At 43.5% G+C, this 21,190-nt stretch overlaps 1 protein-coding gene across 1 annotated transcript in view; it reads right to left on the bottom strand.

Moving 5' to 3' along the window:
- The window catches only part of MAGI1 (membrane associated guanylate kinase, WW and PDZ domain containing 1), a 354,654-nt gene that overhangs the window by 31,057 nt on the left and 302,407 nt on the right, over nucleotides 1-21,190 (bottom strand). The window contains exon 13 of the mRNA XM_086618809.1: nucleotides 5,359-5,390. Coding sequence (XP_086474935.1) covers nucleotides 5,359-5,390 — 32 coding nt within the window. The remainder of the gene's footprint in view (nucleotides 1-5,358; nucleotides 5,391-21,190) is intronic.

Here is a 21,190-nt window from a genome sequence, read left to right as displayed (position 1 = left end):
GCAATTGCAAATACAGACATTTTGCAAGAAATAGGGGAAAACTACTTCTGAGGGATAGCTGCTTTTCCAAACAAGAACTCCTTTAAAAAGCCTGAAACATCTATTTAGGAGTTGAAGAAGGGAACAGAGAAAGGGGAACACAACCATGGATATCATGAAAACATGTAATTAAATTAATTCAAGATAGCATTAATCAACTTTCATATCACCAGATGAGGCCAAAAAGGTTTGGGGCCAAACTTTTAGCCGTGCTGGAGCAGCTTCAGCACATCAGCAGCTCTGGGTCCGACCACCCTGCTGCCTGTGGTGCTCCGGCAACGGGGACTGCCCAGATGAAGAAGTTTGTGCCTTGGTGCAAAGGTGCAGCTTTCCCCAAAGAGATGAGTTGATGATAAGCCAATGAAAGGATGACTTCTCTGTCTACTGCCTCGTTCCTAGCTTTGGGACCAATCCTCCTGGGTTTGGATCTGACTGGCTCATTCAGCTCATGCATGGGCAGGAAAGCAGGTAAATCAGAGCCAGATGAGCATGGGGTTGTTTGGTGACAGACCACTGCAGTTCAGAGCTCACCTGGAGATGCTGATCATGTTTTTCAGCGCAAAGTAAAGCAGATCATCTGAATCATGTTGACTTCTGACAGTAGGTACAAGAGCATGGGGCACCAAACTAACCCAACTCAGCAAGAGCAGCCCTGACCCTCCAGAGTCTACGGTCTTCTCCAGAGCTGTTGATAAGGATAAATAGCTTGCCAGAAAAACTATCTCTTGACCAAAAGTGACTAGAAATCAAGACTACGATGACTACCTGGAGTCCATTTAGGCAGACTACATGCTTAAATACAGGTGATGGCAAAACCAATCACCTTGGTAGCGTATTAGAGCCATGACAAAATAAATATGTGGAAGGTTGGAGCTTCTCACACCCTACTCAAGTCAGGTCTGAGATACACGGCCTGTGCCAGCTTCCCTACACCCTTGCTGAAACTTTGCAGTGCTCATATCCTCATATCCATATCCAAAACAGATAATGAAGAAAATTTACTATTGGGAAGAAAGTCTTTTCCAGCTGCCCTTTCCCTACTGGTTGAGGGGCAATTCCTGCAGAGGAGGGGGAGCAGCGGTCAGGGTTTGGCCATACATACATCAGCCTTCCAGGATTTCTTACCCAAACTGTGCAATCCCTTTTTCAGCCACAGGCACTGCATTTGCCAACCTGAAAGGCAGATTCTCCCTCAGCAGAGAGGTTGAGGGAGCCCACACTGAGCACGACATCATCCTCTGGTTACAGAGAGGGAAGAAAATAGCAAAGGTGATGTGAGCTGGGGAGCTTGAAGCTGTTGTGTTTCAAAAGGAGACAGCAGGAAAACTGCTTACAAAAGTCTCTCAAGTGCCTGGAAAATGCTACAGATACCCCCGTAGCAGAGACCAGTTTGTCATTCACACTAAATGAAAGAGTAATTAGATGTTACTTTGTACAGTGACTGCTAAAACAACTGGGGCCCATGACACGGTTGAGAGGTGGCCGGAGGCAGGATGGGACACTAATTATTAGCAGCAGTTGTGTATGTCTGTGTCAGGCAGAGAGAAACCGCAGCAGAAGAGGCGATGGTGGCAGGGAGCATGTCCCGCGGCACGAATGGACACCAAAGCTTTTTGGCATGGGATTCTCCAGGCATACAACCGCAACAGGGAAGAGTTGCTGTGGTTTCCTCCCACTGCATTTCAAGGTGTGAGGGGGAAAAATCGTCTGTGAACAAAGAGGGATCTGTTGTACAAACACTCATGCTGTGGAACCAATTTCTCCTCCTGACAAAACCAGGACATCAGCAGAGCCCCAAGTGCTACCCTATCCACCCGAAATACATGGCAAGTCTCTTGTCAGGGACAGGCTGTGCATAGGAATTGCATTTTTGGCCACAATTCAGATATGCTGACAATGTATTTATTTACATTCAAAAGAAAAATGAGATTTTTTTGGAAGAGCTTAGCACTTTCTTCCCCCTGCAGTGAGGCTGTCTTCTGATGATCTAGCTCTAGAGCACTTTGGAGAAGCTGGTCCTGGCAGTGACAGCAAACCGAGCTGGAAATGGGAATCTTTGCCCTCTTGTGGAGTATTTTGATGTAAGCAACAAGGAAAAAAAGAAAAAAAAAAAGAAAAAAGTTTGTTTTCATCCATGTTATACCAGGATAATTGCAGGGGAAATTGCTATACTAGAGAACTTGCACATTGAAAATGTATACCCCCCAGATGGTCAACACAAAAATATTATCCATTTTCATCTAAAAAAGAATCAACGGGAAACTGAAAACAAACAAGCAGCACAGAGAGCTGCTGTGAGCATGTCCTTGGCTGGGGGGAAGGGGGAACAAAGGACTTGGAAGTGCCCAGTGCCATGTACAGCTGAAAACTTCTTTTTGTTCCTAATTTGGCTCTTCCACTGAGGTTGAAAAACTCTCCCTAAAAACTGAGAAAAATCAGCAAAACTCATCTGAAGATATACACAGGCTGAAAAATACAGTCCAGGAAAACTAAGCTCAAGCTAGAAAAAATTCCCTGACTGTCACAGCTCCAGCACTACCAAACCTCTCCAAGGGGCTAAAATACCTCCTCCCAGCCAGGGGGTATCCAACAGCCTGAAGTCGGCCTTGTGGGAATATAGGACTGGGGCTGAGAGCTAAAAATAAGGCTTGTTTGAGAAAGAGACAGCTGTTGGCAGTACATTGGGAGTGCGTCCGGGCTTTGGGAAAGGCTATGAGATAGCAAGAGAGGGATCGTCGCTACGCTGAGCGAGGCACAAGAGGACGGAGCCCTGAGCCTGTGTCTCCCCCAATGCAGCAGAAGAAACAAAGAATGATGACAAGATCGGGCCAACTGCTCCCTGCCTGGATGTACGTCGTCTTCTAACTGCGGCTAATCTATTAATCAAGAAGTGCTGGAAAACATCCCCCCTGTGTCAGGCAAGGGAGCTGGGGAAACAAGCAGCACGTCCAGCCCAAGCCCCATGGCACAGCCCGTAGGCACAGCCCGTGGGCACGCAGCTCAGCCCACGGCACCCGCGTTCACCCGACTGCTGCAAGTGCAGCAAACCATCCCCGGGAAGTGCCTGGGCAGGGTGCAGTGAGACGGAACCCCAGCCGGGGAACGTGCCAGCTGGGGAAGGCCTGGCTCTCTCCTGCCAGGACAAGGGCAAGTGGGAATTTTCATGGCCAGGAGGGCTGGGGTCCCCTCGCCCCGCAGCCAAGCAGCAGCCCTGCAACTAAACCGAGGCAGGAAGGTGTTCAGCAATACCACTGCTTTTACACTTTCTACCATGGCATTGGCCACGAGCTCTGACATTGGTGTAAATCCATCCCAGACAGCCCCGAGGACAGTTTCCTCCTCTGCACACGGGTGCTCCGAGACGCTTTGCTCCAGGTTTCCATGCTCAACCCATGCACGTCACTGATGCCCGGGAATGAAGGAGCAGCTGTGCCGGCTCCCATACGCTCCGCTCTGCCCCTCCAAGGAGCGGTCGGTGATTAAAGCTGCCGCACAATGCGGCAGGGTAACACATCGCTGCTAATTGCCGATGCAAACGATCCGGTGTGCAGGCAGGGGGAACAGGAGGCTCTGCTTTTGGCCAATCTTGTGCTTTAGAGGCAACAGCACTGCCTGGGGCCGTTGTAAAAATTACTGGAGGGATCCTAAAGCAAGGTGAGAAGGGTTCAGGAGAGGCACACGAGGGAATGGGACTGCTTTCCCAGGGCTGACTGCCTCATCAAAGCAAACGGTAGGGAGAAATCTGCTGTTGCAGGGCTACACCTGCTCGCAAGCAGTCTCTTTGTTCACTGAGGCAGGATCATCCCAACACGGATTTAGATGCTGCTCAGATTTTCACAAACCAAAGAGGTGTCCGACACAGCAGGATCCCGCTCTACCTGACGCTGAATGTGCATGTGGCAAAGCAGGAGCCTCCGTGCTTTGAAAAGACTGAGACCCATTGATCGGGGCTGGTTTAACGCCAGGAGTCGGAGTCCGGATGATGATGGAGTGCAGTGACTCCTGCTCCGACCGGGGAAAAAAGTGCAGGCAGAGAAAAGAAACGTGCCAGATGCGGATGTATTTTACACACTGGCTTCTTTTTACCAAAGGCTGAAATAATCTCAGCGCGTGAGACGGGAGCGAGCGCGCAGGGTCTGGGATGCCTGTGCTCGGCGCGGGAGCACACCCCGCACTTCTGCCGCTCAACATTAATGTGAGCTGACAACGGCAGAGGCCTGGGCTCACGTGACTTTAATCAGCGCTGCCCTAAGCCATCAGAATCACATTAATTATTTCAGGGCTTTTCTTTTTGGATGAGCAGAGGACTCGTATTAAAAGCAGGAGCCTTCTGCTCAGCCCCTTCACCAAGCTCTCGCCCAGGTTTGCGGCGAGGTGGGCTGCGCCCGGCGGCAGTTCTTGGCGCCCATCGGGGACCGCCGGGGAAGTTTCGCGCTGTCTGACAACACGGCAAAGACTCGGTCTGCTTCACCGAAGCTACTGGGAGATAAATCTCAGTTCCCCCCTCCCTCTCAACAGACAACTGTTAACTTTCAGGCTTTAAGTATGCAATTTCCTTTAAAAATCAAACATCTTTTTCTTGTTGCATACAAATAGTACGTTAATTTCTTCCACGATATCACGCACAGAGCTTTAACGACACTTTAGATCACAGCTTCCATGCTATTAGCTAACATGTCATCCAGGTAACAGCTTTACAGGAATAGGATCAGAAGGGACAAGAAAATACTGTTCTGGTTTGTTTTTTTTTAAAAAAATAAGGAGTCTCACACCTGCAGCACAATCCTGCTCAGTATGAAAATGCCTCCAGAGCAAGCACTCGGACAGACAACTGGATTCCCCAGGAACCGTAATCATGCTCCGTTCATGCTTTGTCTCTCTCAGCAAGGTGCATGCTTTCCCATTTTGTTAATAATTCAGCCGAGGGTGCTCAAGAAAACTCGGGGAGTTAATGGAAAAGGTTGGTGTCTATGAGCACCCGACAGGAATTGCTATCTGGCAAAGAAGGTGGAGCCTCCCATCTTTCCAAAAGGAAACAATAGCTTTTTTTTTTTTTTTTTTTGAAAGTTAAACGACAGAGAAGCTCATCTATCAGGGAAGAGGATCTGTAAACCTAAGGCTTTATTTGCAAACAAGTCCCCCTTCCGTACTGCATCCCTCTTTCATCTCCCCATGCAGCAGGAGCCGTGTAAGGTAATCACGGCTGCACCAGAAAGACAACTTAAAACAATCGAAATCCACAAAGAAACCAAACCAAACTCATGCCTTTCTCCTTCAAACCAGACAAACAGACAAAAATAGTAGCTGAAAAGTGCTTACCGACTTTGGGCTCTTCTTTGGGACCGGCAGTCCTGAAAAATGGCAACAAGGGAAAAATAAACATTAGCATCTAAACGTTACCTTCCCTTAAAGAAAAATCCCTAGGTGTATCATCCGACCGTAGCCATCTGCAGAGTTATGTCAGCTTTCCCTCTCGCAGCGGAGTTACCAGTCTGTTCATATCGAATCAAAGCACTGGGAGAGCGAGCGAGAGACGGGAGCAGGGAAGCGGGAGCGGGGGGGAGAGCTGGAGAGCTCTCTCTGCATTAGCTATGCTGACTTGTGCTGCAGCAGCCGGGAGGCTGGGAGAGAAACCCACAGCCCTCGGCGGCCGCCGGAGCCCAGCGCTTGGGCAGAATCTCAAATGCTGCCCGGGATTACGGGAGACTTAGCTTACAATTAAGCCGAGGCTATTTTCCTTTTGACGCGATCAGCTCGGCGTATTTTCTCAGACCAATCGCGGCGGCGCAGGGGAAACAGGTTGATTTTTTTAAAAAGTGTTCCTCCAGAAATCCATTTTTGAAAGGAAAATGCGCAGCGGCTCGAGCCGGGTGGCACCGGCTGGGCAAAGGGAAACAAAAGCATGCTTTTATCCCGAAAAACATGAACGTTACTCAGAAAACCGATGTTTTCCTTCCTGTCCATCCTAAGTGTAAATCTTTGAAGTCAGAGATTTTATCTGTTAGTTACAATTTCAGAGAGCTGAGGCTTGACAACAGCACTGCAAACGTGCTGACCCTCGGGGGGATGCAGGGAGCTTGGAGAAGGGGGCTTACACAGGTCGCAGTCGATGCAAAGGAAGAAACAACTGGGAGGGCACCAGAGAAGGTTTTTTCAAGGACAGTTTTGCATTTTGGAGCAGCCTCTTACTCACTCTGTGATGAGCAAGAGAACTCAAGTGGGATTTCTATCGACTACTTCTGCGTACAGCTCAATTCCCAGCAGCAAAGGAGACTCCTGTCCGGGGGAGCTACCTACAATGCAGGAAAAGCTCTTTCCTGGGAATTTCGCAAATCACCTTCTTTTTCCTCCGCCTTTGGAGGAGAGGGAAACCCCTGCATTTGTCTCTGTGTGACATTCCAGAAAACAAACATAAAGCAAAACACAGATTACACTCTACATTAAGTGCTCAGTAATTCAGATGTTTGAAATCTGCTTTTGTCTTTAGGATGTGATTTATGTGGCATTTATGCCGCATTATAGTTTCTGCTTTATGCATTTTGTTTGTGGTAAACCCCACACCTAACTTTTATACAGAGAATAAAACAAGTGATGCGAGTGAAATCCAAATCTTACTAGGAAGAAGCTTGTTTTAAGGTAATCTGGGAGATGTGAGTTCTGAACAGGGAAGATCCACAATTAAAAATGATAAACAGAGCTCACTTTGCTGCCTGCTCACAGACTGGAATGAAAACCGTAATGAGTATATTAAATTAAGTATTTTTCAGCTTTTGAGGACTATCCGTGCTCCCCACGTCACTCTGATGCATTCCTAGGCAATAGCTGATACCCCTCGAGGCACTGATTGATCGAGGGACAATGAAACATCAAAATTGTCTGAACTAAACAATGAAGACCGGAGCTTCATTTCTGCTGACGGTGACTTTGTTTGTGTAATATACTTAAAGAGGAAAGCACTAATAACGTCCGTGGCAAGTCATGTTTTTAACAGGCATCGTTTATCATAGAGATAAACACACAGATAAAGATTCTCCCTCTCTCTCCCCTTCCACATGCGTGCACACACGTTTACTCTCCCTTTCCAAGAGATGCTCTTTCCTATCAAATCAATAGGTAGAACAGATCCCCATGCATGCACGCACGCACCCTTAACAGACCAGTGTGAGCCAGAAAAGGTATTACAGCGATTTACATGTTCCCCGCAAAAAATAAAGCTGAGATGCAGCTGGGATGTTGGTTCACGCTGTACCAGAATTCAGTTTATTGCCTCGCAAGCATTAAATGTTAAAGTTTACCAAGTACAAACTACTGAACAAACCTTTCCTTCGAAGTTTGTCATTGATTTTGGCTGCTCCAATGCAAAAAAAATCGCAAACGGTTGAAAAATAATAGAAAACACATCAAGGCCATTGTTTGGCAGGTCCTTCAGAGGCTGATGAATCTTACAGTATCACTGTTCTCTGCCAGACTTTGCTATAGAGCAAGCAGTAATTGACTTTTTACCAAAATAAGTGACTGCAGAACACGTTAACAAATGTTGGTAGTTTTTCACGGGACAAGCTTATAATCAGGGGAATAACCTGCCTGTACGTTTTCCTGTAAAAAAAGTTATTTATTCATCTAATTTGGGTCTCATTTTAAAGCTCCAGTTCTTGACGCAGCAGGCCAAACGAGCAAACAATAGGTATAATATGTCGTTTTCATGCTCAGATGATGGAATAGATACAGCATTTAACAGCGATGAACATGAAATGCTTGAATAAGCCCCAAATCCTGGGAGCATCACTAGCAAGAAAGCGCTGAGCTCTATCAAAAAGCTTCTGGCGTAAACAATTACCACGCCTATGAGTTTGGGATGGTGACGACTATGAATTACAACATTCACCTTTCAATTATGTTAACTGTGTCCCATCACCCGCCAGGCCACTGCTCATGCCATGCCTTGCTTGGTTGCTCATCCTCCCGGCTGTCCCATTCTCTCCTGAATCCTCACTGCAAGTTTTTCAGAGGTAAATGGGCCAAGCACGGACTTAACACCCAATTTGCTTCTCTTTGGCATTGTCCAATTTTTTAGTGGTCAGAATAATGGCATTCACACCCCTGGCTAAGAGAATGCTGCTCTGTCCTTAAATCCGATAATGGAATAGTGTGATTTAACGCCTATGGACATCTCTCATGTACTTGAAATGCATCTTCTAATTTTGGAGGGTTTTGGAGATGCAGATTAGAGAAGGTGAAGGAGTCAAGCAACCCAACGAGGCTGTTGTCATCATGGAGTTAACAGTGTTTTAACACAAATGAGCACATCTGGTAAACAATGTCAATATGACCTAAAACCCCTTGAATGGGCTCATTGTAGCTACTTACAAAATGTGCCTGGAATTCAATTAATTAGAAAGCACAAATTACTCCTCTCTAAATAACAATGTAATAAAGCAACTGCTTAATGAAAAATATCAGTGATCAGTGAGCAATCCGCAAGCACAAAAAAAGGGATTGTAATCAAACTAAATTCACAGACTCGTCAGCAAGGCAAGAAAGGCTTCATACAAGGTTAGTCAAAATGAGTCAGATACAGGGATCTAAATTAAACTAATTATCACAGAGATTATTACATTTATCTTAACAAAACCCTCTCTCTTTTCTCGCCAGTACTCCCTAAAGCTCTACGTACAGCTGGCTGCATCCATCTGCTCAACTATGTTTTGTAACATGGGGGGAAAAATGCAAATCATTAAGCAAGTTTCGTACCATGACTTCAGCACTCTTAAGGCCATTACCCATCAGGAGCAGTATTTCTGTTGCGTGACACCGTATTATGCTGTGAGTGATGCGGTGCATGAAATAAGGCCACAACCCAGCTTATTTTATATTATTTGGCATGTGTTAGTTTTGCAATCTTGTGTGGTAAAATTTTTGGAGCTGGGAAGCTGTAAGTTCTCCAACCCTACTTATGACGAGTTCATGGAAGAACCCATGGGACAAAACTATGGCTCCAAGTGCTGCTGCTTCTAATATGCAGTGGTCCTCAATTTTTACAGGAACATTTTCTCAAATCTTCTGTCTCTATGCAACCAAAGTAACATGGAAAGACCACAATACATAGCAAATTCTGTTTTACTGAGCATATATAGACTGTGACATGTGACTAAAAATCCATACCATAGCCTAGGCCTGATTCTGGTGAGAGCTCAGGCGGCCACAAAAACTCAAAAATTACCTAGATGGACACCAGACATCTGTACCAGATGTCCTGTTCCACAGCCCCGTGTTTAGAGACAGTGGATCAAAATGATCAAAAGTTGAGTCTTAAGGAAGACCTATCTCTAGGGACCCACAGGAGTCATCCAGTCAACCCATCCAAACAGCTGGGTTATGAGAAGGCCAGTTGGCATGAACACTTTTCCCTCCACCATAGAAAAAAAAAAAAGTATATATTTCAATGGGATTTCAGCTGAAGTGGGAACAATTCAGTACCAGTTTTCACAAAAAGCACTTGAAATTGCTATGATCCATTCTAGAAGCCAGATGTATCATCTTATAGCTTATGATATCTGTGGCTACTACTCAACATTTTTCAGTTTTGGGGTGGTTTTGCACATGAAAATAAAGAACAACTGTGTCTAGATCTTCACTTCTCATGACTGCTTAATGCTCCCAATCAGGACAGTCTACGGACCATCCATATCCAACAGCAAAAAAAGCCATAGGTGAGCCTAGGTGAAAAGGTCACCAATTTGGTTTCATCATTATGTGGTCTGCAGCCCAGAATGCACAACAGCTGAAAATTAGTGGGAGATGAATAAAAACACAAGAAAAGAAATATTTCAGACTGTGTCACAAGATTAACATTTACAGAGAAAATGTTCCTGCCTGGAAAAAAAATAAAATCAGCAAGCTTTCTCAATAGTGCTGCTTACTCCGTGCTGAATAAAAATCAAAGAAAAGACACACTTGGAAGGATGAGGGGTAAAGTACTGGAGTCAGGAGGTAGGCAGTCATATACCTGGCATTGCACATTGATTGCTGCTTTCTGTGTGCAAAACAAGGAAATCTAAATAATTAACGCTAATGGCCATTAGCGCTGCTGGGGGAGCAGGGGACGGGAGGTTGGTGGTGACAAAGCAATGCCCTGATTCTGTGGAATCCATCCAATAGATGGAACTTGATCTTTTCCAGACTTTTCCAAGAAAATGTTTCAGAACAATCTGCAGCAAGAGAGGCAAACCTGCACATGGGCATAAGGAGCACCATCGAGAAGAAAACCCCTGCCTTGTCCCTGCCCAACTTTTCCGCTCCTTATCGTGATTTGCATAACAAGAGTGTCACTGCACTAGCAAAAAAATTAGCTATGCAATACAAGCATTAAGCGAGACAATAATTTACACTGCAGGAACACAGCCCTGCCATAAATCAAGTTTGGTAACTACCAAATAAATGAAAAATACCATGTTACTAATGTTAATGTTCAATGCTAATGCTAAGAAAGCAATGTTTTCAAGAGACCATTTCGGGCATTATTAACCCACTGGCAAAAAACATAATGAGGCATAGTATATTATTGCCATTAACAAGAATTTCAGTTCTAGATGCTCTAAAGATGTTAAATTGTATTAGCCTCAATTACTCATTCTCGGTCAGGATGCTAAACAATTCCTCGTAATTGAAGTCTCAGTCATATTTTCAGCATCTCAAACCAGAAGTGATTTTAGAAGCGATAAAGAAGATATAGGCTAATAAAATGCTATTTAATTACTACAAAAATATAAATTTAACTGTGTAGCAAGATACATATGGTAATGCCAAAACGGCAAGATAATAAAGGGATTGAGAATTAGTGTGTCAATTATCTATCTAACCTACGTTTGAAAACATGTCAGCAAATCTTTTATTTTGAAGCTCATTAAATGAAGAGTTTTTCCTTAAGCTCGAGCTGTTGGAGTCATATGCTTAGGTGAAAATCTCTGTTAATATTTAAACAAATACGTACATAGACATTAAATTTCTGAAACCTCACAAATTTGAGAAGGTAAACATCAGAACTGGAAAGTAATGAGAAACTCTCATGTTCTTCCTATATATATGTGCATGTGTCTGTGTGTACACACAGGTATTGTATATTTTTTTTCCATATAGGTAAGCATACTCGTGTGGATATGCATGAAGGTACCTACCCTTTTCCACAAGCCCACAAAATCCACAACTCACAAGCTTTATTTCTAAAGCATATCTCACAATTTGGGGGGTATGCTGCAATTTATGTTGTCTGTAAAGTTCAGTGAAATAAATCGGGGTTCAGTTTCTAGCTTGAAGATGTCCCATCCCAAACCCCCTGTCCTCCACTGCTGTCCCATGGCACAGCCATGTGGGTACCACAGGACAGCAGCAATTCAAGGCCAATCTCGTGTGCCACTCCAACCTCAGCATGGAGGACACTAGTAGAGGAGAAACCACATTTTGCTATTGTCACATCTGTATTTATCCGGCTCAGTGAGGGTGTTTGTCTTCAGACTTATCACAGCGCTGTTACAAGGCGTAAATCCACACGCTCAAATCTGTTTGGCTTACGGCAGGTTCTCTTATTTCATACTTGGAGAGCAGCCTGCACAAAGGCGACACCTACAAATAGAGCCCTCTTGGAATTAGTTTGATGTTGCTCTTAATAAATAACATCCTTTAATAATACGCTAGTATTTATGGAATGCTTAGCCAGATTCAGCCCTGGGGGGTGCATATGCACACATAGCACCCTAAGGCAGAAAATCTTTACTAGAGGACAATGGATTTGCAGATGTTTTCACAAAAGAGGACTTTATTTGATTTAAAATACAGTTTTCTATAAAAATAAATCAGTAATTCAATATACTTTCAAGTATGTAACTGTACATCTCAGAAAGTAACCCCTGAGGATAAGGATGGAGTCAAACCTGGGCACTGATATTCACCTGCTACATCCCTACCAACATTACCTTTATGTGTGCTCAGCCCTGACCTGCCCAGCACCCTCAGCCAGCTGTGTCATCTCCCTGAAGCTCAGCCTCCTCTACCAAATCCGTCTGGTCTACCTGCCACCTTCTCAAGTCCAACTTATGGTACATCACAGGTCCTCTGGCACAAAAGACATCACTTTAACAGGGTCTTAAAGCTGATGTAGTCCTAACTACTATTATCATCACAAAAATAAGTCCACCTGACCAAGAAAAAATAAATATGGAAATGAATAAACATAAAATCCCAATGCAGAATGGGAAAAAAATAAATTAAATTCAGATAGAGAGACTTAGAGACATGAGGATACATATTTAAAAACAATCTGTCTCAGAACAAAACCATTGACTAGTCCATTACAAAGCCATCCTTCTTCCTTAGTTTTGCCCACCTGCTATTGCTTTTACCGACTCTCCAAATGTATTCAATTACAGTGATAAACAAAGACCTTTCTTGGATTTCTGATACCTCATTAATTCTGTTACAACTGGTTATTCTAATGCCAAATCAAGGCAGCAGCCACCGCGCCTACCTGCAAGGTGGCTGATAAAAACTTGTTATTTACAAGTACGTGCACACCAAAATGCCACACAGGCGGTATGTAAGGGTTTGGAGGAAAAAACGTGTGGAATAAAACCCTTCCTGCTGCACAGCTCCAAGTCTGCTCCATTTCCTGCTGTGCAAATCCCGATGAAGATGTGGGAGGCACATCTCTAGCTAGATCTGCCTTATCTAATGCATAGTATTAGGTTCTGCTGTGCCACCTTGTGTTACATCACATCACACTTGATATAAAACAACACTGTGTGGGTTTGAGTCGCTCCACTTACACCACTTCAGCATTTAATACCAAAATGAAATCAAAACATAAGGGGGGGGAAAAAAGAGCCAACTTTCAAAACCGCAAGCTAGGGAGAAAGAAAAGCCTTTAAGAAGAATTTCAGAGCTCTCATCTTTCATTTGCTAAGCAATCTCCTGTTTTGTTCTCATCTAAGAGCCTACTGCGTTCTGCAAGATAAGGCGGTTCGTGCAATAAAACATCCTGATGGGAAGATTTCAGACATTTTTTTCTTCCAGCATTCAGCAAATGCTTTGGTTTTCTTACTGATTTTTAAAGCAGATCTAGATTCCCTGCCACAGAAAGGCAGCCATGCGCGTAACGTGCACACCACCACTACTGCGCTGTCAGCAGGCAAGATTACGTGAAACTGAAATTATTTTGTTATTCCAAATACGTTAATTGTCCACCTCCTCAATAATTAAAGTACAGGCTTCCTCCTGGCCTTCAAGCACGCTTCGTGAAAGATCTCAAAACTCTAGGAAATTATCTCAGCCCTTAAAATTAAGGCAAAACCTGTAACAAAATGCCAAGCGATGAATCAGCAACTGTTCTATTTTATTTTACCCTTCCAAGTGACTCTGGAGCTCAGATGACACATATATCTGGGGGACACAAGCTATAGCATAGACAGGCCACGCTGCCACAAAAATGCAGGGCAACTGATGTAAAACTAATGCTGACCCAAAAAGCAGATTTCACAGGCATCTCTTCATTTGCTTACTCATTTCTAGAAGAGAATCAGTGCAAATGGAGTTAATGAAGGGTAGCTGAGGGGGAAACACTTGTGCCTCAAATGACTAACAGATTAGTGTCAGCACTTTGCATGCACCACACCAGCCAGAGCTGGAAATTCTGCAGGCAATTAAAATGTCCACATACCAGCAATGCCGATTCTCCTTTACTATCAGAACTGTAATATTATAAAGCTGTTGGTTTTGGAGTCACGTGTTCATATGCCAATGTGCTTTGTTTGGAGTTTTGTAGCCTCTCAGAGTTTAGAAAAGGCAATCCAATATGAATACTAGAGGCTTGAAATAAAAAGACAGACAGAACTCTGATCTTGTATTTTTATATCTGGAATTTTGGGAGCTTAACGTAGGATTTTTAAGCACTTGGGCTTTTTGAGGTTGGTATTTGAATTTATCGCTTAGTATTCAACCGGATGCCTCGCATTGAGAAACTCCAGCACGACCTGGTAATGCTAATTAATTAGTTCCCGCAAATGCACTATTTGTATGAACATTAGTAACGCACATCAAACTATTTGGTGCCTGAACAAGCTACCGACAACTACCCTTTGTGGCTGCAGGCACACGCAGGCATCCAAAACCTCGGTGAAACCCTGCTGCCTCCTGGAGTCTAATGGGAGCCTTGCCATGGACTTCAGCAGCACCAAAATTTCTCCCTTCATATTTTTGGTAAGCAGAGTTATCCCAAGCCTTGTGAATTCAGATCATCAAAATCAAACAGCTAATGTCACTAAGATTAACACCTGTAAAGCACTTTGAAGGCGAAAAACACTGCGTAATCCCAAAATATTACATTATTTATAAGACGACCTGATTTTAAATGTTAAGTTCGGCTTATTTTTATCACAAAGAGAAAACAAGTTCCTGCTAGCTTGCTTTACAAAACCAATTACCAGTGATCAGTGTATGGTGCTGCATAACAATACACAGCGTTGCTCCAAAAAGGCATATCTAACACTCCAGAGCTGTTAGAGGAAAATTAACTTCCACAGTGGATTGAAATACATGCACATAAGCAATTCTAATAAGGGGTGCGAACTTCAAACTTCTTATTGAAAATATCAAAATGTGTAACGTTCCTTTTATTTCATCTTTTCCTGACTTCAACTGATTTTTGTATCTGCTCCTTGATATACTAGTCCCTAATCAGAATAGGGCTGTAAGAGAATAGTAAATGTGACATCAAACTTACTTTAAACTTGCTTTAAAGTCTCATCAGCTTTTTTGGCCTTGTTAGAACATAATTCCACTTAACAGAGAGAAGAGATGAGAGTAACAAAGAGTGACTTGGTAGTTTGGAAGAAAAGATGCAGCTACTCCAAACTAAAGGTTTTCCCAGACCTGCTCCTTCTCTGCACATAACCCATGGAAACGAGGCAGCTTGTGTCAAAATGGGATTGGACCCAACACAGTGCTTCAGCAATGTATTTTTAGCAGGATTGTCTGTTTTCAGAAAACAGAAAGGTAACATTGCAAAACACTTTAAAAACATGCCCAGAGAAGTTGTGGATGCCCCCTCCCTGGAGGTGTTCAAGACCAGGTTGGACATAGCCTTGAGTAGCCTGACCTAGTTGAGAGGCGTCCCTGCCCATGACAGGGAGGTTGGATTAGATGATGTCTAAGGTCCCTTCCAGCCTATGCCATTCTATGATTCTATGATTCATTTTTAATGCAATTTGTAGACCAACATGAAAACTTTACTAATCTGATTCCCTTTTTCCCAGGCAAGAGGAAACAATCAAAGACAGATTTTTAAGTGCCAAATGAGATCCTCAATTTAATCAGGAAATCCATAACTCTGGAATTACAAAGAAAAAAAAACTTGGAATACTAAGTAATGAACTTGAGAAATAAATCTTGGCATTACGCATGGATATATATTTCCTTAAGCATACTATGATTCTGATTTTTTTAAAATAAAATTTATAAACTAATGAGGGGTGCCTATGAGCTATCAAAAATATCTCCCCACCTGTTATTTCTGGATGGTATTATTTGCACTACAACATCGAGAATTTGTCAGCATACAGCTCCAAATAACCTATGCTGAGTGACAAATTACTGAGATTGAACAAACAGGTTTGATGGGAGATACCTGAGTAGAAGGTATTGGGAGCTTTGGTAACTGGTGGTGGTTGACAGAAGGTAAGACAAGGAAAAAAGAGGTGACTTGAAATGGGATTTTCAAAAAATGCAGAGGTCAGTTGAACATACCATATGGCAGAGAGGAATTAGATCGCTCCTGCTCTGGGTGAGGGAAGAAGCTGCCACAATGCGGTGGGCTGGCGAGTAGAATAAGAAAACCAACCACAAAGGTGGTATGAACCATGATCAGTACCAGCAGCTCTGTGCTCAGCGAGATGGGATTTCCAGGGGGTTCCTCGGGATCCAAGCACGGGACAAAGTCCTCAGTATAATGCTCTGCTCCCTCTATACCAGGAACTGAAAACACTGCTGGAAACGGTGAACTTTTCTTTCCTTTCCAGAAGCTCTGGCACAGGCAAACACGCTCTGTGGTAACGGTCAGATGATTCCCAGGTTGCGATTTTTGTCCTAAATGCAGTTTGGTCTCACTTTTTCTCTAATTCAGCAGCTGCTAAGACAGTTTGAAATTTTCTGGCAGCTAGATGCTTAAGTGGCATGACTTTGAACTCACTCTTCACTGCAAGCCTAAAGGGCAAACAGAAGTGAGTGGCTTGTTCAAAAGAGTTCAAGTCTGCACTGAATAGCTGATTGCAGCTCTAATTACCATGGTTTTACACCATTAGGGATAGCAACTGAAAAGGAGCTCTAATTCCAACACTGTGAAACACTGCTTTTTGTTTGTTTGGCTCTTACCACTAAACGATCCATTTCCAACACTTCTGGTAAGGACAGGAAAGGAAAATTCCATCTCCATGGCAGGAGAGGATCTCGATAAACAAGTACAAAGACAGTATTTTTGCTTCTAAGGTTCAGACTGATAGATGTTTGTGATGGGGCAGAAAGGACGGAGTAGTGAGGAGACATCCTCTGAAACCTGCAGTGGTAACGGATTTCACTCAGCTCAGATATTTAATGCTCATTTATGCCTGGAGCATCGTATTTTGACACTCTAGACCTCAAAGAGCAATCTGATTTCAATTATACTGTTATAATGTGCTTGCAATTATAAATTGTTATGATATATTGTTTGTAAAGTTTTCCCGCTGTGTCTAAAGGATCTTGTGACACTCTCTACCCCAGCTGGGGGGAGCCTGAAGCTGCAGCAAGCAGCGTAAAGAAAGAGACACACATCTTTATTTACTGTGTGATGTTTCAATGGCCTGGACATAAGATAAATAGAGAGAAAAAAAAAAGTCCTTCCATTTTAGGCTACAGAAACACAGCCTTTAAGACCAGAGCAGTTGACTCTAGCACACATTTTCAGCACAAGGAGGAGGAGTTAACTCCTCGCCGTGGGAAGTGGTGGAGCTTAATTACCCTCATATGCCAAGGGCATCACCAGAACAGCAAGAGAAGGTCCATCTAGCTAAGAAGACTTAATAGGTTTGTTGCTTTAGAGCTTTATAATATTGTTTTATTGCTGCAAATCTTTTGTTGTCACTATATGTATCACAAGGACTTCATAAAGACCACTGAGCCAAGGACAAAATGAGTAGGACTATTGGCATAGGCCTCTCCCGGCTTCCACCTACCTCACTGCTCCCCACTCCCCACAAACACCTTCCATTCAACTGACCATGAATACAGAATTTACTATGGCCTTTGCTTTTACAAGGAGGTAAGTGCTCAGGTGCCCACTGACGAGCATTCAGACAGGTAGATGTTGCATAGGTTCTTCTTCCCATAAAATACATTTACTTTTGAAACTCCAGCACATACATCATACATTTCTCAAAAGACTGATTTCCATTCCCCAGCTTCATGTGAATTTGGCACTAGGGAAAGCTTTTATAAACTCCACTGATTTGCACATGACACGCGAGTGACATTTCACCTGCACGGTTTTACTTTGATCTGGAGCAAAGTGGGAACACATCTTCAAGGGGATTACGTAGATCAGGCTCAAGGTTTATGCTATTTTCAACCTTCCGGTGAATAAAGATCCTGGCAAACACTAACTGTGAAAGCTTGGAAGGGAAACTGTCCATTCAAGCCTGCATGAAAACTGCTCAGCTTAACTCTTGTAACTGAACACAAACCAATCTCAATATTTTTGGATGAACTGAACTGAAGACTGACCTTAAAAAACAAAGGGGGAAAAAGAAAGGAGAAAAACAATCCTCTTTAATCTAAGGTAATTCACAAAATACATCAATATGACACACAAATGTTCTCACTGAAACAAGTGTTAAGATTTTAGTGACCCACCAAAACACAGCACAGTAATTTTGCAGAATAACTTGTTCTGAAACAGCCCTCCTCCTGTCCCAGCACAGACACAACTCCCTAGAATAAAAGTCACTTAGGAAGCAGGGAAAGTCTTCTGACAAAATGTTGCTTTTATTATGAATAGAATCCGTGCAGAATGGAGAGGTATTTGAGAATTGCTTATTTCAGTCGATTACTGTGCATAGACAAGACTTCAATGACAAATGGATTTCAAGTGGCAAATATTACTACCTTCTTTCTTTGCCCTTTTTTTTTTTTTTTGAGAAAAGTACTTTGTGTACTTTGTAGGTACAAGATTAAAAGAACCTTTTCAGTTACAAATATTCAAAATCAAGGTGTGCCTATCGTGGTCTTATTAACAATAAATACCTGAAATGTGTAATCACATTGCGCAGTGCAGGGACAACAACATATGCTTAATTCTGCATTTTGCAACCAGTAGCACTGGTTTCCTTTCAGGTACCTAGCCCTTGAATGATCCTGGTGGGTTATCCTCTGCTGTTGCAGGCACCATGTCACATCCCCTTCAAATGTGCTGAGCTTCACCTTCAGGCAGCAAAGGCTTTACACCTCCAGTTTGACTTACAGGCTCTAATGGGTTGGCACTTTCATCTTATTTCCAGTTTAAATTACTCACAGCAGAACAACAGCCAGTTGTTCTTCAGCCAGCTTTTCCGTTTAAGTATCTTCTATCTCTCCTACCTAATAGAGACAAGGATTTTGTCCCCTCTGTCCCTTCATTTTGCTAAGCAGAAGCAGCTTTTCCGATCTGGTCTTGCGTACAGCCCAATGAGCTCCCCTGCACCCTGCACCTCTGCTCAGAGTTCATCCTTCCTGTACCCCTGAAGCAGTGAAGTCCAAACCATGTGAGTTTTATCCAGCACTATGTATAGGTGAAATAGAAAAACAACAGCAATGATATAATTAAAGCCTAGAGAGGGAAGAAGGAAGGGGAAAATCAAAAATTAAACCAGAACATAGACAAGGCAATGGGGCCTCTTGAAAGCAAAATCTCAGCGACCTGACATTGTCCCTCTCAATGTATTTATCCTCCTGCCCCAATCTTGTATGAGTCCTGCAAAGCATTTTCAGATGACAAGTGAGCAGCCAAGCACACAGAGGGGGCTTTTCAGCTTCATCCTTCCTGAAATCACCCTTCTGTTCCTCACTCTAAGGCAGCAGCAGGACTCGTCGGCTCCCCTAAGCCAGAGCTTCAGCTGAATATACTTTAAATATTTTACAGCCTGCTCTCAGGGGCTGTGGGTTTGCATTTTAACAATTAAACCTCGTTGCTGGGAGTGCACCAGCAGCTTGAAGCAGGCAGAGCTTTTCCCGTATATTACACATCTCTTTCTGATATTTTTCTGCCTGATTAGTAATCACTTCTGACAAATCCTTTCGACAGCTCTGAACACCAGCCTCAGCGTTGCAGGGATGCTTCGTGCAAAGCCTGACTGAATGCAAATGTTAGGCTAATGCAAGGATCCCTGACAGCATCTGAGCATTTTCTTTACTGGACACCAGAGGGAGGAGGAGGAAAGGACAACTGACAGTGATGCTAAAGAAGAACTGCTTCAAGAGCCCTGGAGGAGCTTGTCAGGCACCGGAGCCAACACATTGCTGTAATCGGACCAAAATAAATAGCGGCACCTTGTCTGGGGATGGCACTTCTGATAAAAGACTTGGCAGGGGTAACAGGAGGTAGAGTTACGGGAGCAAGAACCTACGTGCAGCAGCACTGAGGGCTGGGTGCCTTTTAGCCAGCTCCATCTTACCAGCTTTAAACAAACCCGACTGGTTTTTGTTGCTGGAGCTGCTATCGCTGTCTGCATTCTGCTTGGCTTCTGTGCCACAACTTGTGTGCCTTGCGGTCCGGCTTCCTTCTGCATGTGAAGAAATACATGTTTCCGTGATTAACTGCGGATCCAGGGCCACCAGAGTTTCTGAGCCCCATACCACGAGGGCATGAAATTTGGAACTGCAAGTGTTCTATGCTCAGATGGAAATGTCAGGACCTTGAAGGAGGGAGGGAGGCAGTTCAAGGAGATTGATATGGTATATATCTAGGAAGGTGATAGCAAATGCTCAACTCAATATCTCAATTAAATTAAAAAAAAAAAAAAGAAAAAAAGAGAGATTCAGCAAGATTACCAGGAACTATTTACTATCTTATTAAAACTACGCTTTTATTTCCTCATCAAATCTTTTCATTATGCCTTCAAGGCATAAGGAGGATTATTAAATGTCAGCCACAATTCAAATAATTAATGTATGGTGTTACCAGATATATATGCGCTCTCCAGGAGGATTAATAATAGCTGCTATTTTTCTTCCAACCATATTTTCTCCATAATACATACATTAATCATGGAACACAGTGCACTTTTTAAACCTCTCTAGTACTGAAAGTCTTTAAGGAACTCACACTTTGAAAATTGGAGAATTCTTAATATAGTCTGTTTTCTATCAAAATACAAGAACACAGTAAGCACTTGGAAAGGAAGGAGTATAAGACAGACAGTGCTTTCTCCAGAGCTGCTGTTAATTGCAGAACCAATGTCCTCAATTCCTTGAAACAGGTCTTTAAAAACAACAAACCAGAGCTGTAGATTCAAGAAAGCAGCTTGTCCCGTTAAAACGACCTGACTTTTGTTGCTAACTTGCTATAAGCAAAACACTTTAGAAAAGACATCAGAAAAGTACTTTTATATCAAACACTCCTCCCAGGGCTGGCTGGAGGCCGTGTTCAGCACCTGCTTGTCAGCCTAACTGCCTCTGCAGCGTGCCCGTCCCTGCGAGGTGCTGAGCACCAGTGTGGGTGCTGCTTATAAAAACTGCTGCCTGGGACAGGGAGCACAGCACATCTCTCAGATCTCCACTGCCAATTCCAGGGCAGAGAGAGGGAGAGCTGATGCGTCTATTCTTGACTTTGCACTCCACCGTTGACCTGGACTTTCCCTGCAAGCTCAAAAGTAACTCTTCTCGCAATTTTAGTCCACAGACTAAGAGCGTGCTACTCAAGGTGGAGTGTGCTACTTCAGATTAAATTACGCTTACTCTGTGCAGGGAAAGAGTTTTTGTGGATGTACTGACCCTGTTCACAGGTCACCTACCACCCATGCTCCCATGTGGGCTGCAGACATACTGTCTGTAGGGTGTTCCTTGTACCTGCTGGTGGCCTCCCAGCAACGCAACCAAA

This window comes from Tauraco erythrolophus, chromosome 12 (assembly GCF_009769465.1).
Source record: "Tauraco erythrolophus isolate bTauEry1 chromosome 12, bTauEry1.pri, whole genome shotgun sequence".
NCBI classification, from domain to species: Eukaryota; Metazoa; Chordata; class Aves; order Musophagiformes; family Musophagidae; genus Tauraco; species Tauraco erythrolophus.
Note: the sequence above shows the minus strand (reverse complement) of the source record. Positions and strands in the feature narration are given on the sequence as shown.